Raw genomic sequence first — 17,458 nt, 5'->3', positions numbered from 1 at the left:
TTGGAGCCTAGTCAAATCAGATTTACAAAGCTGTAAATCTTCTGTCAACTGATTCTCTCACCTGAGCTGTTGATCTCTGCAGCTCCTCCAGAGTTACGATGGGGCCTCTTGGGAGACTCGCTGATTATTCTTTTTGTAAAGCCACATCTCATTTGTAAATAGACTTTTAATCCTCCTTATAATTAATATTGCATTAACTGATTTGATTTAATTTAAAAAACAAACAAACATTTAATTAGGACTGTTTTACTGCAAATTTGATAATTAAATAAAACATTTGTTTAGCTACAATTAACAAAATGTCCTCTAATAACATTTTACCAGCACTGAGATACATTTGCTTTGTCGACTTCATTCAATTTAGCTCCGAGCAATATGCTATCGTTAACTTATAATTTAAAGATTTTTGAATCCATTAATATTATGTCTCAGACTTCTGTTATCTGGCTAATAAGCAGGACGAAGGCGAAATTTAAGAGTTGTCATTTTTTAAATGTAGTTTATAGTGGCGTGCACGAGACCCAGTCGGAGCACTGGTTGGAAACTGAGCGTGTCCAGGCGCGCGCACCATCTTCCTGACGTCACGGGAGTGCCAGAGCAGGAAAGCAACGAGGAACAGTGATGGGAATTCCACCTCTTTTCCGGGATCCGTATCATTTGGCTAGGATCAACATGAACGAAATTTATTTATTTATTTATTTTTATCCTGAACAACTAATTAAAATCAATTTTTGACGCTAAAATAATACAATAAAACATCAATGGAAAAAATCAGATTATTTTAAAATTTATACTAAGCTATGTATCACAATAATTGTACCTGTTATTTGATAAAAGACATAAATTTGACAGCATCAGATATGTTTACCTACAAATGCATGCACAATTTCTTTTTCCTCTATCCAGAGTTGCGATCTGCATTCATACCGTTGTCCACAGTATGAATGCAAAGCCTTCCCAAAATGAGCTGGCAAATATAGCCGGCTCAGCTATGGGCGGCGCATCACTAGCGGGGAAGTCACCAGTGGGAAGAGCTGGCAAAGACGGAAAAGAGGGAAAGATAGGCAGGAGATACAGACGGAGACAGGAAGACCGACACGGAAAAACAGGGAGACACCCCTTAAAGACAGCCTCAAATCATATCTGGGATTCAGTTGCGCTCCGAGGCGTCACTTTGATGGCTGACAGCAGCAGAAAAACTGGAGAAGATCTGTGACTGGCCTTTTTTCTTCTTTCACAACGAGGGGGTCGGCACAGCCGCAGTGAGTACTGAAACTTAGCTGGCAGTCTGAAGCGGTGTGCGTATCCACGGGCATGTTTCATTACACAACCCGACATGTGTGCTCGCGTGTGGGGTTGTTTGTAAGTCATGCCGCCTCCTTCTCGCTCAGGGATAACAGGGACGTCGGGATAAACAAAATTAAAAATTGATGGCCGCAGCAGTTTCGGGTCAGCTGAGAGGAGAGGCTCTTTGACAGACCCACAACGACAGTGAGTGGAGTCATTCAGCTAAATATTGTACATGCAGCTACAGGCTTTCCCCGGTACAACAAGCTAATAACACCTCGTCTTGTCTCTCCATGCCTCTAAAGGCGATTATCTGCTGGCTGCACATGAAGCTGCTGACAGACTGAGAGCTACATTTGCACCACGCATGAGTCACTTATCAATAACTATAAGTTGCATCTCCGGTTGGGATCTTATCAGTTGAAATATTGCACATCAAGCAACTTCAAGTAGTGATTGCATTTTCAAATCAACTTGTGCAAAACCTAAAATCTGATATGATTGTGTTGATCTGGGCAGGCGGACGGTGGTGGTGCTGGTGGTGGAGGGAGGGAGCCGTGGTTTCCTCCTGGTTCCGCCCGCCCACAGCTTCATTTCGTGGCACCACCCCTGCAACATCCAGTCAGGGAACTGAGCTGCTTCCTTCCACTGTAGTTTCTGTAAACACTGGACAGATTTACAGTGCCTTGCACAAGCGGTCACACCCCTTTTAGCTTTTCCACGTTTTGTTTGCAAACTTTAATGCATCTTAGTGGGATTTGTGAAGGGGGTTCATAATGGTTTCTCCACAATGTGCATGCTTGTGCGGAATCCACCCAAGTCGGTACTTTGTAGAACTCCACAACTCCCCGTGTGTTTTCTATCAGGCTCTTTCTAGAAAATTGTTGGAGCAGATATTCGTCCAAAACCTGCTGAACATCGAACTGCTCTGTTACAGAGCCAACTGTTGCTGCACTTTCCGCTGCAAGACTTTCTATGTATTCTAGGGCTGAAACGATTCCTCGAATGATTCGAGTACCTCGATTACTAAAATTCCTCGAGGAAAATTTACCTGCCTCGAAGCTTCGTTAATTTATGTTTTATTAGTTAGCGCACCGTGTTCCGGCCGGGACTTCATTTGCGTTGCGCGGAGCTCTCACTTCCGCCTCTGAGTTGTTGACAAAAGCTAAGTCTCAGCGGCATAAAGTCCAATCTTCAAGATTGGCCTGTGGGGATTTTATTGATTGATGATAATGCCCGACTTTTTATCGTTTTTGGGGAACCAATAAGCATCCTTAAAATGACTGGGGGAATGCCTGGAGTACGGCAGCATTTCTCCTCCGGGGCTGCTGGTTGAAAGCGAACGGCGGGAAGAGCGCTGAGGTGAGCGGATAGCCTGAACAGGGCGGGCGGCTGAGTAGCTGATGCTTACCGTGTAAATGTAGCTTTACCGACGAACCGCACAATAAATTTCATATCCCGGTCTGAAGAAACGGGTGGCGGAGCGCATCGTACATGGCTGGTAGATGAGTTTCTGAGTGTGACCAGTGAAGGTGTCGTAAATATCCCGTATTGCTTCCCCCCGTGTTCGTCCCCCGGTCTAACGGTTCGTCAGTCCGCTGGTCTATTTCCTCCCCTCCATCTTACGTTCGTTCATTCGCCCTCTCCTCCCACTCCAGGCGGCATTTCCCGTATTTTCAAACCCAAAGCGTGACAGGTTAGGTGGCAAGGTGAGTTTAATTAATCTATTAAACTCACTGAAGATGAATACATAAACTAAAAGCTGGATTGTAGACATTTTTTATAAGCATATTTGTGAGCCTGCCTCTTTATTAAATTCAATATAATTTCAGATTTTTCTATAACTTTTCTTCTGGTTAACTTAGAAAGTGAGCTATTATTGTTACAGGTTAGTTTTCTAAACTACAAAAAAGCAACTGTTAGGGATGCTCAAATATGAAAAATTGGACTGATATTGATATCTGATAGTAACACCGGTATTATGCCAGATTTACCAATATTTCATTTTATAATTTTTTTTATCCGATTACTCGATTAATCGTAAGAATAATCGATAGATTACTCGATTACTAAAATATTCGTTTACAACAGCCCTAATGTATTCATTCTTCCTTGTAAAGAGATTGAGTTCAGTCGGCTGCAGAGGGATGTTTGTTTTCCTTCCCCTTCAAAATTATACACAACAAAAACAATCATGAGGCGAATTAAAGTCTGTACGTGCAGCGTGACATAATGTCCGAGCATCCTTAAAAAGTCTTAAATTTATGTAGCTAAAATTAAGGCGAATTTATTAAATTTACTTTTTTTTAAAAGTATGTTGACATTTAATATGTCAATCAGAGGACTATTTAATCTTGCATATTCTATGTATTTTTATTTCTCGCGGGAGTTTGGGGAGCATTCAGACGTCTTTTCGAGACCGCTAAATAGCTAACTACCCTTTCTAGCTAGCTAGCAGGATAGCTTTTTGCGACTATCTTGGGTAAGTGCGAATTTATTTATCTGTATATTTCTGTGGATATATTTGTCTTAAATTCAATTCATAATGGCCTTAAGAAGTTTGAGTTGGTGAAACCCGCAGAAACTCTGAAGTGAAAAAGTTTATTTTGCAGAGTACAGTACTGTAAATGTCCACACTGCCCACAAACTTCAATAGTTAACTTATGCAACATCCGAGAAGAAGTCCCACATCAAAGGTTATTGAAATCCCTCGAGGCCTTCATGGTTTTACATTAACATGATGGACCTGAAGTAGAGAGAATCGTCTTTAAACAGTCTAAAAATATATTTTTACTAGTCAGGCAGGTGGCTTGAGGTCCCTTCAGTCAGTCGGGAAACACTTGTTCATATTAGTTTATTTTTTTTCCTTAATGTGATGAGAATTACTGCTACCTCTTGGTTTCCTCCTGTTTAACCTGGCAAGTTGACTGTGCAAACACATTCCTATCCCTATAATAGGCCTGGAGGAGTTCGGCTCTCCCTCTTGCTCTCGCCTGGATTAGTTTTGCACTTCCCCTTCTTTTGTGTTAATTATCAAGTCTTAGCAGTACATTTGCTCTTTTTTTTTCCTTTTTGGTCAGGAAAACAGCAGCCAGGATTAGATAAGCAGAATGTGAATCTGTGCATAGATATATAAAAAAGTGACGTGACGTGTGAACCTTTTGATTATACGGGTGTTTTGCTTGCATCATGACTTCACTTCCTGTGGTCCACAGTAGCCTGGAGCTGATCCTATCTGTTCGGTATCAGTGTTGTGCTCTCCTGTGTTTATACCTCCTACTGCAGACAGAGCTGTGCAGACTGAAGAGAAAAACTTAACACAGACTGTTGGACCTACGAGAGAAGAGTTTCAACACAATTTCATAAATTAAAACAAACCGACCAGGAGTGTTTGATGCCTTTCAACTTTAAAATTATGGCTCTAAAACATATGAGCAAGTTTAGGCAAGTAGTTATTTTCTGGTAACTATTTTTCTTGTGAGGAGGGGTAGAGAGAAAATAATCAAGAATCAGGAATCAGGATTTTACTAAAAAGTTTTTAGATACTCTGATAGACTTAAAGAGGTTTATTATGCTTTTTAAGTGTTGATTGTTGAGGGGGTCGATGATTGAGGCAATTGGAGATTGTGTTAAATACATTCATTCTGTAATTTAAAGCCTATTTTCTGTTTTGTTTTTGTAACTTTGAGTGAACTAAAATTGAAGGTGGAAGTTTTTCATTTTAAGATTATGCTGCTGCATTAAAATATTAATTTACTTTTAGACTTTGCCACCCAGATCCTGGAGAACGCTATTCATAAGTCTGTCCAAGTTTGAAAAGTTTGGATTTTGGTGCATAATTCAGCAGCACACTGTCATAACGATTTGCCTTCAGTCTTGTGCCCCTACATAGAGAAAGGGCCTGGAATGACGCCCAATCACAAACGCTTACAGCCAAACAGCAAAATCTCACTTCACTTCACTTCGCTTCAATTTACAGCTGTGCTAAATAAATCCCAGTCTGCTCAAACAGTGACATGGTGGGAGTCTGCACCGGGGCTCATTTTGTGAAGACAATGGATGAATGAAGTAGATTGGAGTATCTGACAATTAATACAGATTTTTTAAACACTTAAAAAAATAATCTGGTCGGTGTTTAAAGAATTTTGGGGAAGTTTGGGAAGCTGAAATACCTCGGGGCAATGCTACTTGCCACATTTGGTTTGTCTGGTTAAACATAAATTGCATTCCCGGGTTGACTGTTATTTACAAAGCAGCCGATCCAGCAGTGCAATTTATCTTTCTCTGTATCACATTCCCCCCCGCCCCCCAATGCAACAGTATGATTAATTGAATAAGCTTCATCTGTCAACATCTGCTGTTTTTGGCAATGAACCAGTTTAGCTTTATTTTCTTAATGACTAGAAAACATCGTAATGCGCTCCTCCTAACCCGTTTACTGCGGCGTCAAACTAGTATAAAAGAATATTACTGACATGGTTATTTAATTTGCAAATATTTATCGAGGTCACAGTAGCTCTTTGTGATGCTGATTTTTCTCATATTGATGTTGAGATGATGTATCATTAGTCTGAATATATAGCTAGAGCTGGAAAATTAGACTTTTTGCACATTTTTTCAAGGCCGAGTATTACTGTTTGGATCAGCATTTTTCCAGAAATTGCACAAGTCGGGGAGTTTACCATTCACACTTTTTAGTTTGTCCGATTAAACAAGATGCTCCCTCTGTCGCGTCTTAATTTGCACAACTGCTTGGTTTTTGCCCAGAAATGTCCCATGTGAGGAGGCCGAGCGGGGCGACCGTCAGGATTGTTTTTGAGGAAGTTGTTGAAAAGCAGACAGAAGCAGTGCATTCTGTGGGAGTGAATAACTTCCTCTGGTTTCACGTTGGGTTGCATTTATTTAAAGCTGCAAAAACACCAGAAACCACAGAGGAGCAGAGATTAAAGTAGATCCAGATCCATCATCATTACACGGATATTTCATTTAATTAACTCCGAGTCGTTTCTGTAGTGACACATTTGATCTAACATAGAAAACTAAGACAAGAAAAATCTTGCTTGTTAATTATTGTTCTTTTCCTGAATCATCTCCATTGTTCATCTGTGGTTCCACTGATGCAGGTCTAGTAAAAAGTATAACAATATTGAGTGTTAACAAGCATGAGGCTTTCATTATTTCCTGAAAAGTAAGTTTTATGTGAAGAGTTTTCACTCACAACAGTGGAAAAAAGGACTTTAACATGAGTCCACTTTTTCTTTTTTTCTTTTTTTTTTTTTAGCAGTCGTACGCTACAAAATTTATTAATCAGGACGGAAAGCATGAAAATCATTTTTTGAGCCATTTTTAGGAGAATATAGAGATTTGTTTTAGTTTAGGGGTTTTATTTTGGCCTATTAGCACCATTTAGTGCATAATACATAATCAAAACAGATTACAGATTAGTGGATTAATTTCGTGTGTGCTTGTTTCAGTTGGCAGTGACGTTGATTTTTAGTTTTTGTTCATTACGCTGCTGCGGCTGAAACAGTCAGAGATGTGAACAGTTGAGGGGAAATCTTTGCCTTTTCTCAGTGAACAGAACAAAATAGCTGCTGACTTTGTTAGGAAAATGATGCCTCTTTGAAAAATATATTTTATAGCGGTTGCATATTCTTTGTGTTTGGTGAAGTATTTTGTGTTCATCTGGCTCTGTGTGTGTTGGATCATTGTCCCACTCACTGATGCAGGGATGGCATTTTGTTCCCCTCTGAATTAGTGAGCTCAAATTAAAGGTGGAGTTGTCCTAAATTTCCCATTGTGAGATTATGATCCTGCAATAAAATATTATGTTTTAGGGCTTTTTATACACTTCCACCTGGGGCGCAGTGAAAAAAGAAAACAACTGTACTGTCAGCACTGTTGTTGCTGCTGCAGAAAAAGAAACAGTGAAAGTTGAAAGAGCAGAGACTGGTGAGTGGCAGGTAATCTCCTTAAATCATCAGACAGATTACGCTCGGAACAAGCGCAGCTTCCTCCGCCAGCGAGGCGAGTTGGGATGACTCAGTCAGACGTACAGCACCAGCGAGTCCTTTCAAGCCACTTCGAATCTCACCAGCCCGACAGGAGAGCGGAAATATCCAACATGAATAAAATGTGTCTTCATCGAGCGCCTATCCTTCAGGCGAGACACCAACGTTGACAAAATTGTTTAGGCTGAGCCGTGTGCGTTTCTGTGTCACGCTGTCGCCCTGCGATAGATGCATGCGCGGTTGTCACACAAATAGAACATGCTGAGCGCATTCAGGAATGCTGCCGGTGAAAGGGAGAGGTTGTGAAGGGAAGAAACGGAAGAATCAAGAAGAAGAACGTCTTCGTTGATGCTTTTCTTCCTCTTCTTTGGGAAGAGGAAAGGAACTGGAGGCGTCACAAAGAATGGGGGAAAAAAAGTAGTATTTTCTCAGTATAACAAACCATGTTCAGCACTGACTACATGTTCAATTTGTTTAATTAAATGCTTGTTTAAATCCTCTTTAATCAGGTTTTAGTCTTAACAGTCAGCACTTGTGCTGTTATACTGACAGACGCTTAATAAAGCAGATTCAGGCCACAGTTAACAGCTTTATAACTGCATACTCTCTATTTCCCAGTGTTTTCCGCATAATAATTAGATGAAACGTGAAACCAAAAGTTAGTTTAAAACAGAAAATTAATTCATGACCTAAATGCTCTTAATTAAAACAGAAGCAATATACTTTACAACATTGATTATTACAGTTTAATGTTTTGATACATCGACTAATGATAAAAAAAAAAAATCATTATGCTCAGATAAACACAAATCTAAAACGATATTAGCAGATTAATTCCTTATACGTACGAAAACCAGCGTGTTTTCAGACTCTCCCCCGCTGCTTTTTCTGCTTGGCAAGCAAACTAAAACCATTTTTTAAAACCTTATCTTACAAGAGCAGCGGCTAAATATCCTACCAGATTTACCCCAGAGGGTATTTCATATCCACAAAAAGTCTGTGGGTGAGGTGCAACTTTCTAAAGGACACAAAATCAAATTGTGGGCTTTGAAATTCATCGGGGTAACTGGCTGTGTTATCATTCCAGCCTGGAAAAAAAAATGGTTCCAATTCATTCCCAGATTAAATTGACAGTTTTGCCCATAGAGAGTGAACACAAACTGTCCTCCAACGTTAGAAGGGGGATCGTGTGATTCAGGTATTTTCTGTATCTTTTTGCCTTTGACCCCTTTATTGATCACCTGTTTAGAAAAGATCAAGGAAACACTGCAGATAACCCCCAGGCTCAGTCAGCATCTAAAACCACCAGATAGAAATCACCCACCTGCGTCGCTCACTGGCTCACTGGGTTCGTCATGTGACCCTCAGACCGGATAACCTGAAAACACAACAACAAGGCCGCCGTGTGTTGTGCTTTCCACGAGGTCGGTGAAAATAAAAAGACGATTGTGTGCTTTGTATAATCATGTGATGAATGAGTGACTCTAGCATGTGTGGGGGGTGTTTGTCCAGTAAATGCTTGAATAGAACCAAACCCTTAGCATGTTTAGACGCTATAGAGAGAGAATTGGGACGCGAGTGTATATGTTATCTACAGGTCAGTAGGTTCTGGAGGGAGGAGGAGCAGCAAATCCCCAAACCAACACTTCCTCTCATTTCTCAACAGAATAGCTATAAACCAGGTTTGAATTTCTAGTCTTGAATTTCTGGAATTTCCATCCATCCTTGTCCCTCAGTGGGGTCGGGAGGGTTGCTGGCGCCTATCTCCAGCTAACGTTCCGGGCGAGAGGCGGGGTCACCCTGGACAGGTCGCCAGTCTGTCGCAGGGCAACACAGAGACAGATAGGACACACACACACACACACACACACACACACACACACACACACACACACACACACACACACACACACACACACACCTAGGTAGAATTTGGAGAGGGCAATTAACCTAACGGTCATGTTTTTGGACTGTGGGAGGAAGCCGGAGAACCCGGAGAGAACCCACGCATGCACAAGGAGAACATGCAAACTCCATGCAGAAAGACCCCCAGGCCAGGAATCAAACCCAGAATCTTCTTTGCTGCAAGGCAACAGTGCTACCAACTGCGCCACTGCGCAGCCCATTTCTGGAATTTATATATAACATATAAGGGTGGGTGTTTATCACATCATTTATTGTGATAAATTTAATATAAGAAGTTTGATTTAATGTTTTCATGATAATTTCCTATTGTAATGATGTTTATAAAAACCCAACACCAGTTTTCCTTTTTTTTTTTCTGCATCAATAATTGGTAATAAATTTGAAAATATGTGCAGGTCAGTGATCCAAATCACGTCTTTATGTGACTGGTGTCTACAAGAAGCTTATTACGAATAGGTTTGTTTCTCAAGAGTACTATGATTGCTGTGTCATGTGGTCACAGCCATACAGTTACAAAAAAACTAATAAATACTACTTGCCACTTTCGTCATTATCTTAAGCACCACAAGATATCATAATAAAACTTTAGGTCCACATCGCCCAAACCTAATTGGAAAGGTGAGAGATATTTATCCACCAACCCGCCTGTCAAGTTGGACTTTTGTATTTAAGCATTTCATGAATAGAAGTCTCTGCATCTCCCCTAAGATCATGTATTTTATATGCTTTAGTTGTCTGTAAGCAAGTTGATTTGTCTACGTACATTTGTTCCTAACTGTAGATGTAAAAGTAAAATCCCTGTGTGTGTGTGTGTGTGTGTGTGTGTGTGTGTGTGTGTGTGTGTGTGTGTGTGTGTGTGTGTGTGTGTGTGTGTGTGTGTGTGTGTGTGTGTGTGTGTGTGTGTGTGCGTGTGCTGGAGGCAGGGTCCTGGCCTGTTTCTTTCCAGGTGTGTGTTTTTTGGCCTGAGGGGAGATGGAGCAGATGGTCCCTGTTTACGTGGCGTCCCAGTGTGAGGGTGTGTTTGGCTTCAATGTCTCTCTGCCCACAGACCTCGATTTAAAAAAAAAAAAAAAAATCACAGGAGTCGGACTGTAGAAGGTGCGAAAAGGGGCAGGAAGATTGAAAAGCTTCAGCTGATGAAGTGTTTTACCACTGCAGTTACACACTTACAAGAGGCCACGTTTTCCTGCCATTTAAATATGCAGGGGGCTGCCTTCCCGTAAGGGGAGAATCTGGATCAGATGACCGGTTCGTGTGTCCAGCGGTTCATGTGTTCGCTGATCTGCGGGTGACATCATTGTCTCCAAGGATACATAATGGGGCTTGAGTGTTGACTCATTTTAAGAGAGAAAATTTCAAAATGCTCCTTCACTGTTGACATGGGCTCATTTCAACCCTGTAGCCTGCACAGGTTGGACACTTCAGGAGCCCTGGGACATCAGAATGTCCAGGTTATCAGGCTTGGATTTTTATGTCGCAAAGCATTATCAGAAGACGTCAGCCAAGGCAAAAAACTTTGATTCAAAGGGCAACAAAAAGCTAATCTCGTCACCCAGAGGGGTGCTGCAGAAATGACACCTCTCATTATTTTCACTGCTATGGAAATTAGGAGGATTATGATTGACTTAATCGGTTTCTTTTTAGGTTATTCGGTTCATCCAACACACATGAGCCATTTCCAGGCTGTCACGACAAAATGTTAATTTCTTGGCGTTTTTGAGACATTAGTATAACAATTAATATTTTTGGCATCGGCTGTAATTGATTCAACATTGCGTATGATTAACAGAAAAACAGCAAATTGAAACTATTCATTTCTATTTAAATTTATGGCTTTCCAGCTTTCATTCATTTTCATGTTTCGACGGAACGCTTTGTTATATTTTTAGTGTGTATTTGGCAAATTTTGTTCAGGGGAGGCGCACACCTATGTTAAGGTGCATTTACATTGCTCAAGGGGCACTACTGCCAAATTCTTCACCACACATCGACGGTTTGGTGGTTGAAGCTTGGACACAACTAACTTTTCTAACAAGAGGATCAACCAAATTTATAGTCATTGATTATCAACCATAACGCTTTATATATTGTCTAAAGCTGCGCAGGGCCAACGTTGTATTTCAGCTTCTCAGTGCTAAGTGTACTATGATGGTCAGATATTTTTGAGGAGCTGTACTTGTTCATGTCCTTTATATATTGATTTGGTGAGCAGAAGCAGAATTTGCTGTAAACGTGGTCACTCAGAGACAAAACTCAAACCCCCAGCCTGGGCAGATTTATGTGTTTTTGCTTTCCCTGATCTTTCCTAATCAAGGCTCTTTGTGTCTCTTTTCAGTTGATCCCATCATCCCAGGCTTTGTGGATCACCTCGCCCTCTTTATCTAAAGAGATTCCCCCCGTAGATCGCTACTTCATAACATGGATTACAGAGGGTGTTGGAAAGGCTTTGATCACAGCTATGTCAATACCGTGACCCAACCCAAGTGAAGAGGAGCTTCAGTTATTTATTTTTTTTATTTTTTTTGCTGTTTTTTGCGAATCAGTTCAACCGGGACTTTCATCAGTTACATGTTTTATTTGATCAGCTGCTTTTTTTGACTCAAACACTCTCGCGCGCAGCACCCGGCTCTCCTTCCGCCCACCATGTACGGTAGCTCCCGCTCCGTCTCCAAGCTGGACGCCGTCGGCTCCAACGGTAACGGCTCCGTGTCCGGGAGTCCCGGCCGCTCGCCGCGCCTACCGCGCTCCCCCCGTTTAGGACACCGGCGGAACAACAGCAGCAGCTCCGGCGGCGGACTCACCGGCACGGGAAAGACTCTGTCCATGGAGAACATTCAGTCCCTGAACGCTGCCTACGCCACCGGGGGTCCCATGTACTTCACCGACTCAGCCGAAGACCCGGTGGGGAGCATGGGCAGCGGGCTGAATTCCAGCACGCCCAAAAGCACCATGACCCTGGGTAGAGCCGGAGCCAGGGTGCCGTATGGGGTGAGGGCAGCGGTGATGGGGAGCAGCCCGAATATAAACACAGGAGGAGGGAGCAGCAGCGCCGCCCTCATGCCCGCTGATGCCATAGCATTTGGAGGGGAGCTGCAGAACCAGCCTCCACAAGCAGCCACTGTTCCTCACTCCATGAGACAGGTGAGTCTTCTGACCTTTAACCTTATCTTACGGCCATCCACCGTAACACCAACAGTCATGACATGAAAGTTTTACCATATGCCAATATGGAATTAGTCCTGTGACGATAACAAATTTTGCTAGACGATAAATTGTCCCAGAACTTATTGCGATAAATGATGATATTGTTGTTTTGAGACCATTTTCAAGTAAAATAATAGTAACAGTGTCACAATAATGCAAGAACACATTCTCAAGGACCCAACCTTTAAATTCTAATGAACTTTTAAAGACTGGAACTGGAAGACATTTTAAATCTCCAAAATAAATAAATAAAACAACAGAAAAGACAAATAAAATGAACTTCGAAGTCTGTGTGAACAAAATGATATTTCAGAATTATTCAAAGATAATTCAATAATTTTGAAGTATTGAATCGAAATGATTGAATTCAAACCTGAATTCAATAAAAGTCTTAATATTTTTATCATTCAGTTTTTGGTAAGAAGAGAAAGAAAAGAGAAATTATTGTGACAGGCCTATACACACATTTTTCAAATTTTAAAGAAGCTTGAAAACATGGATTATTTTCAGTCTTCTTCATGTTTCGAACGAAAAGGAAATGATTGCACATCACCATGTTGTGTCATTGCAGTGTTGCTCTGGCCTGTACTTTTACTTTCTGACTAAGCTTGAGGCCAAAATAGTTTTTGGCACTTTTTTTTTTTTTAAAGATTAATTAAAGTGTTTTCTAAGCAGATAATGGGAAGTTTGTAAGAGCCTGGTCCTGACGTTGTCTTTGTAACAGTAGACTCCTTATCTTCCAGTCGGCTCATAAAAAATAAAAGGAGGACTCACTTCTGGTTGCGCAACTCGATGTTTAGTCACGCGGATGCATTTTGCACTTTCCCTGCGTGAATCCAGGATGTGGGAAGCCTGAACTGATTTTAGGCCCGGCGTCTTTAATAGGTGTCATTGTCTTCTTAAACCACCCTTCAGCTGAGTAAATCAAGAACAGTGTGGGCACTCTTACGTTATATTTAAGGTCTGCCCTCGCACTACCTCCTCACCATGAGTCACAACCTGAGAGCTCACCTTCTCCAGATGTAGCTCTCCTCTTCTATCTGCAGGTAATTTACATGTTAAACAAAACAAACCGAGTGTCTCACCGCATCTGATTTACTGTAATTTCATTAACTGTATTTTTTATTTATTTTTTTTAATTTTTTTACTTGCGTCACATTCATTAAAGTTTATACCTGCCATGATTTCGACAGAGCCAAAGTAGTAGTCTGTTTGTTCATGAAAAATAAATCCAGGATATTTTTAATTCTTTAACATGCTGCTCATGTCAGGTTGGCTTAAGGATTCATGCAGGGAGCATTTTCTCATAAATACTGAATTATCCTATGCTGCAAACCCTCCTGTTCTCCTTCTATTGATTTTAAACGTTTGCTGTGTCACGACTTGCCAAGGTTTCAATCGCATTAACTCCCTTAAAGGACTGCAATATTAGAAACAGCCAAGACTTTTATTTCAGTTTTTTTTTTTTTTTTTGTCCAGCTGCAATTCACGATGTCGGCACCTTACAGTGAAAGAGTTCCACAGATGAATCATTTTAAACACATTCCACCTTTAGCAATGTATCATGAGCAAATTAACTGAAAAACAAACAAGTGTGCTTGTTTTAAAATCACCTTTTTGCTCATTTGTACTAGTTAGCTCAGTCCGTAGTTGGTGGAAAATGGTAATCATGGGTTTTGGGGACCACAATTGCCCACACTTGTAACTTTAAATGGTAATAGTCTAAACACCAAATATATCTTCATATGCACATTGGAAACCACCTTGGCTCTACTGCTGACACTAATATCTCCAGTATTCTTTATTTCCACTTTTTCATCGTTTCAAAACGCCGGGAAATTAAAGATACACGCCGAGTTTGAGCTGGTAAAGAGTTTGTGAGAATAATCCAGCTGATCGATGAGACAATTTGATACTCCAGCTGAGAAGATGCTGCATTTTAAGGGCTAGTAATGTCGTAGTGCTGCAGCAGAAAAGCATAATGTGTCTCTAGTTGAAAAGAGAAACGCATTTTAAACTGTTTGTGCTTTTACAGGTCAGAGAAGGAGCAATGTCAGACCTGCAAACGCAGCTCAGAGAAGTGCTTCGAGAAAACGAGCTGCTGCGCAGAGAGGTACGTGCTCTTTTTTATTTATGTCTTATAAAAAATTTATACATTTTAAAAAAAAATTTATTTTATTTTTAACTTTGGGAGAATTCAGTTGTCTTGAATTATAATCCCTAATGGAAAAAAAAGAAAATCACATGGCTTGAACATGTGCTTTCACAAGGGATAACGTGTTGACATGTTTACACGTGTGGAACATCATGTGATTCATGTGTTTTTCTCATGCGTTTCACATATATCAAAATCATGTGAAAAATGCATGTGACGCATTACAAAATAAAACACATGTGAACCACAACAATAAAAACAACAGAAATCTACTTACTGGAGATTTCTGTGATCTTATGTCATGGACACCGCTAAATTCAATAACAAAATGCTAAACATTGAAGTCGGGAAAAGCAGGTTTTATGTTAAATTTTACACGTGTAGAAATTGTGTTTTTTTGTTGTTGTTTTTTTTTCCGTAAAAGAGAAACCAAAGGGTCGCTGTATTATCGAGTCAGGACTGGAGACAGTTTTGGGTTCTGCTGCAAGTGAGCACTTAAATCAGACGAAGTGACAAAACGTTTGCTTGTGGTTTCATGCAGCTGGAGGGCAAAGAGTCCAAGCTGAGCTCCTCCATGAACTCCATAAAGACGTTTTGGAGTCCAGAGCTGAAGAAGGAGAGAGCGCTGAGGAAAGACGAAGCCACAAAGATGGCCGTGTGGAAGGAGCAATATAGGGTGGTGCAGGAAGAGACACAGGTAGGAGGCCTTCAGCTTGTAGCCAGTTTTACAGGACATTTTTGAAGCAAAAAAAAAGAAAAAGAATAGCTTACTTAATGATATTGAACAGATAACATTGAATGCATATTTTTTAGTCTTTTTGCAGACCTCTGTCTGACGTCAGAGGGAATTATAAGGTGAAACTAGTGTTTAATAGTCAATTCGCTGAAAAATTGTTATATTCTGTAATCACTTCTTCCTTTCTACATAATTTGGTATTTCATCTTCCTTTGGTATCTTTTCTGCCCCTACTAAGAAAACTTTGCATTTAGCTAATAATGTACATTATTATATGATCTCTAGTGCTTTGGTTAGTGGTGTGACTTGGTCTCAACAACAAAACATAGTTGTATTACTAAGGGGTATATAGCCCATCTGAGTTAAAACTTGGTCATACTATCTTTTACTGATGTTTTTTTTTAAAAATTTTTTATCTCAACATCATCTTTAATCAGCTAGCGGTTAAAGTCTTGCCATGACTTCTCAGTTGGATATTGCTCTAGACTTTAACTGGGCCATTCTAACACATAAATATGCTTCAATGTGCATAAACAGCAGGCAATAAAGACAACTGTAGCAGTGATAAAGGAGGGAGAAATGAGCTAAACAAAAGCCCAGCATGGGCATGAACAAAAAATGATGCTGATTTGTGTGGCTAATAATGACGATGGGATGCTAAAATTCTGATTTGAGGGCTAAAATGAAAATCTCTGCTAGGATGAGATGTGAAAAAGTCCAAGTGGTATCATTTTGTCTATTTAAGTGTTTTGTAGATTCACAATGATGAGAGATTATTGACTTAATTAACTGTCCGGATTACCCTAAAACAAAGAAAAGTTACAGATAACAGACTGAAAATGACTTTAGCGTAATTCTCCCGCAGACTGCAGCCATCACCACAGGCAGGGTTTATTTTAATGGTCTGTGTTGGTAGATTTGTCTCGGCACCGTGAGTGGAGAGCCACAGATGAGGCAGCGCGGCCTGGTTTAGGGACTCCCAGCTGTCTGTTGGTGCTGCAGCCATCTGGATGAGACAGAGACTCTGCTTGTCTGGCAGCAGGCTGAAATATTATACAAGAGATGACATGCACACATGTAGCTGCAGCCGCAGCGCCTCGTTTCTCACATCAACGCCGCGAAGCCACTTCAGAGAGCTTTCCTCAGACTTTGTAGCATGCCGCATTTATGTTGTGGCGGTGTTATTTGCGTGCACGCACATTTATTGAAGGTTAATTTGGAGGCAAATGTGGGGGCAAAAAACAAAAAGAAGTCATATTGGAATGTGAAATTATGCAATAGGAAATTAAATCAGAACACGTTTTCCAGCAGTTTAATGAATCTTTGATTCATTCGGTTTAAATAAGGCCCTCGCTGATGAACAAAGGGTTGATGAATTTATTAATGCCTCATATAGCTGGTCTGCTGGAGCTGCCCTCAAGCTCTTTTCCCTCTGGATCGGTGCCGGTGCTGTAACAATGGATACCCACACGCGTTTCAACATGCAAGCATGTCATCTCAGCTCTAGAATGAAGAAGTATTCCCTGTATGGATACTTTAAATCTTGTTTCCACTTTTTTGTTTTTCTTTCCCCTCCGACTCATGAACCTTCTCTTCTCTCGGCGCCGTCACGTCCTAAGTCGGCTCTCCTTACTGTGTCCTCACCACTCAGTCTTCGCCATCATCTTGGTGTTAGAAATAGGATTAAATTACCTTCCAGAAATTTTAATAAATATGAGTCCAGACACATAAAAGCCAACTCACTCCCCCGCTGAGGAAAGCTCATCTCTTCTCCACCCTCTGCCTTTTCCTCCCTCCACACTTCTCCACTTTCACCTCCTCCTTCATGCCTGACTCATTATCTTTATCTCTTCTCCTCTTATCCTCTTCCATCTCTTCTCCATTTCTCCATTGTATTCTCTCGACATGCTCGCTTTACTTAATATTTATGAAAAATCCAGCCTTTGAATAAATTTATTCAGCGGGCAAGTTGATAAGACATATTTCTTAATCACCAAAATCACTTCTGCCACTAACATTAGTGCCCCATGCTGGCAATGCTCTGTCCAACCACCTTTTTGTTGGCATCTACTCTTCTCTTAAAACATTTCACATGCTGGAAACACTTTGATCTTCAGCTTGCCCCACAAGTTTCTTTTA

General features: G+C 40.8%; 1 protein-coding gene across 6 annotated transcripts in view; it reads left to right on the top strand.

The window, feature by feature from the left end:
* The first annotated feature begins 984 nt into the window (after positions 1-984).
* The window catches only part of LOC106922496 (ELKS/Rab6-interacting/CAST family member 1-like), a 121,313-nt gene continuing 104,839 nt past the window's right edge, over positions 985-17,458 (top strand). For 2 of the 6 annotated variants that reach the window (XR_015762196.1, XR_015762195.1), the window contains exons 1-4: positions 985-1,262; positions 11,560-12,365; positions 14,464-14,541; positions 15,125-15,280. Coding sequence is in view for 4 of the 6 variants with exons in the window: in XM_088003424.1 (XP_087859550.1) it covers positions 11,868-12,365; positions 14,464-14,541; positions 15,125-15,280 (732 nt within the window). In the remaining 2 variants the exon portion in view is untranslated. Of the gene's footprint in view, positions 1,263-3,663; positions 3,770-11,559; positions 12,366-14,463; positions 14,542-15,124; positions 15,281-17,458 lie in introns of those variants that run through there. The other 4 variants (XM_088003423.1, XM_088003421.1, XM_088003424.1 and 1 more) reach the window with 3 other exon arrangements.

The sequence above is a fragment of the Poecilia mexicana genome, unplaced genomic scaffold (genome assembly GCF_051168715.1).
Source record: "Poecilia mexicana isolate PSO_F unplaced genomic scaffold, ASM5116871v1 scaffold_23, whole genome shotgun sequence".
Taxonomy (NCBI): Eukaryota; Metazoa; Chordata; class Actinopteri; order Cyprinodontiformes; family Poeciliidae; genus Poecilia; species Poecilia mexicana.
Note: the sequence above shows the minus strand (reverse complement) of the source record. Positions and strands in the feature narration are given on the sequence as shown.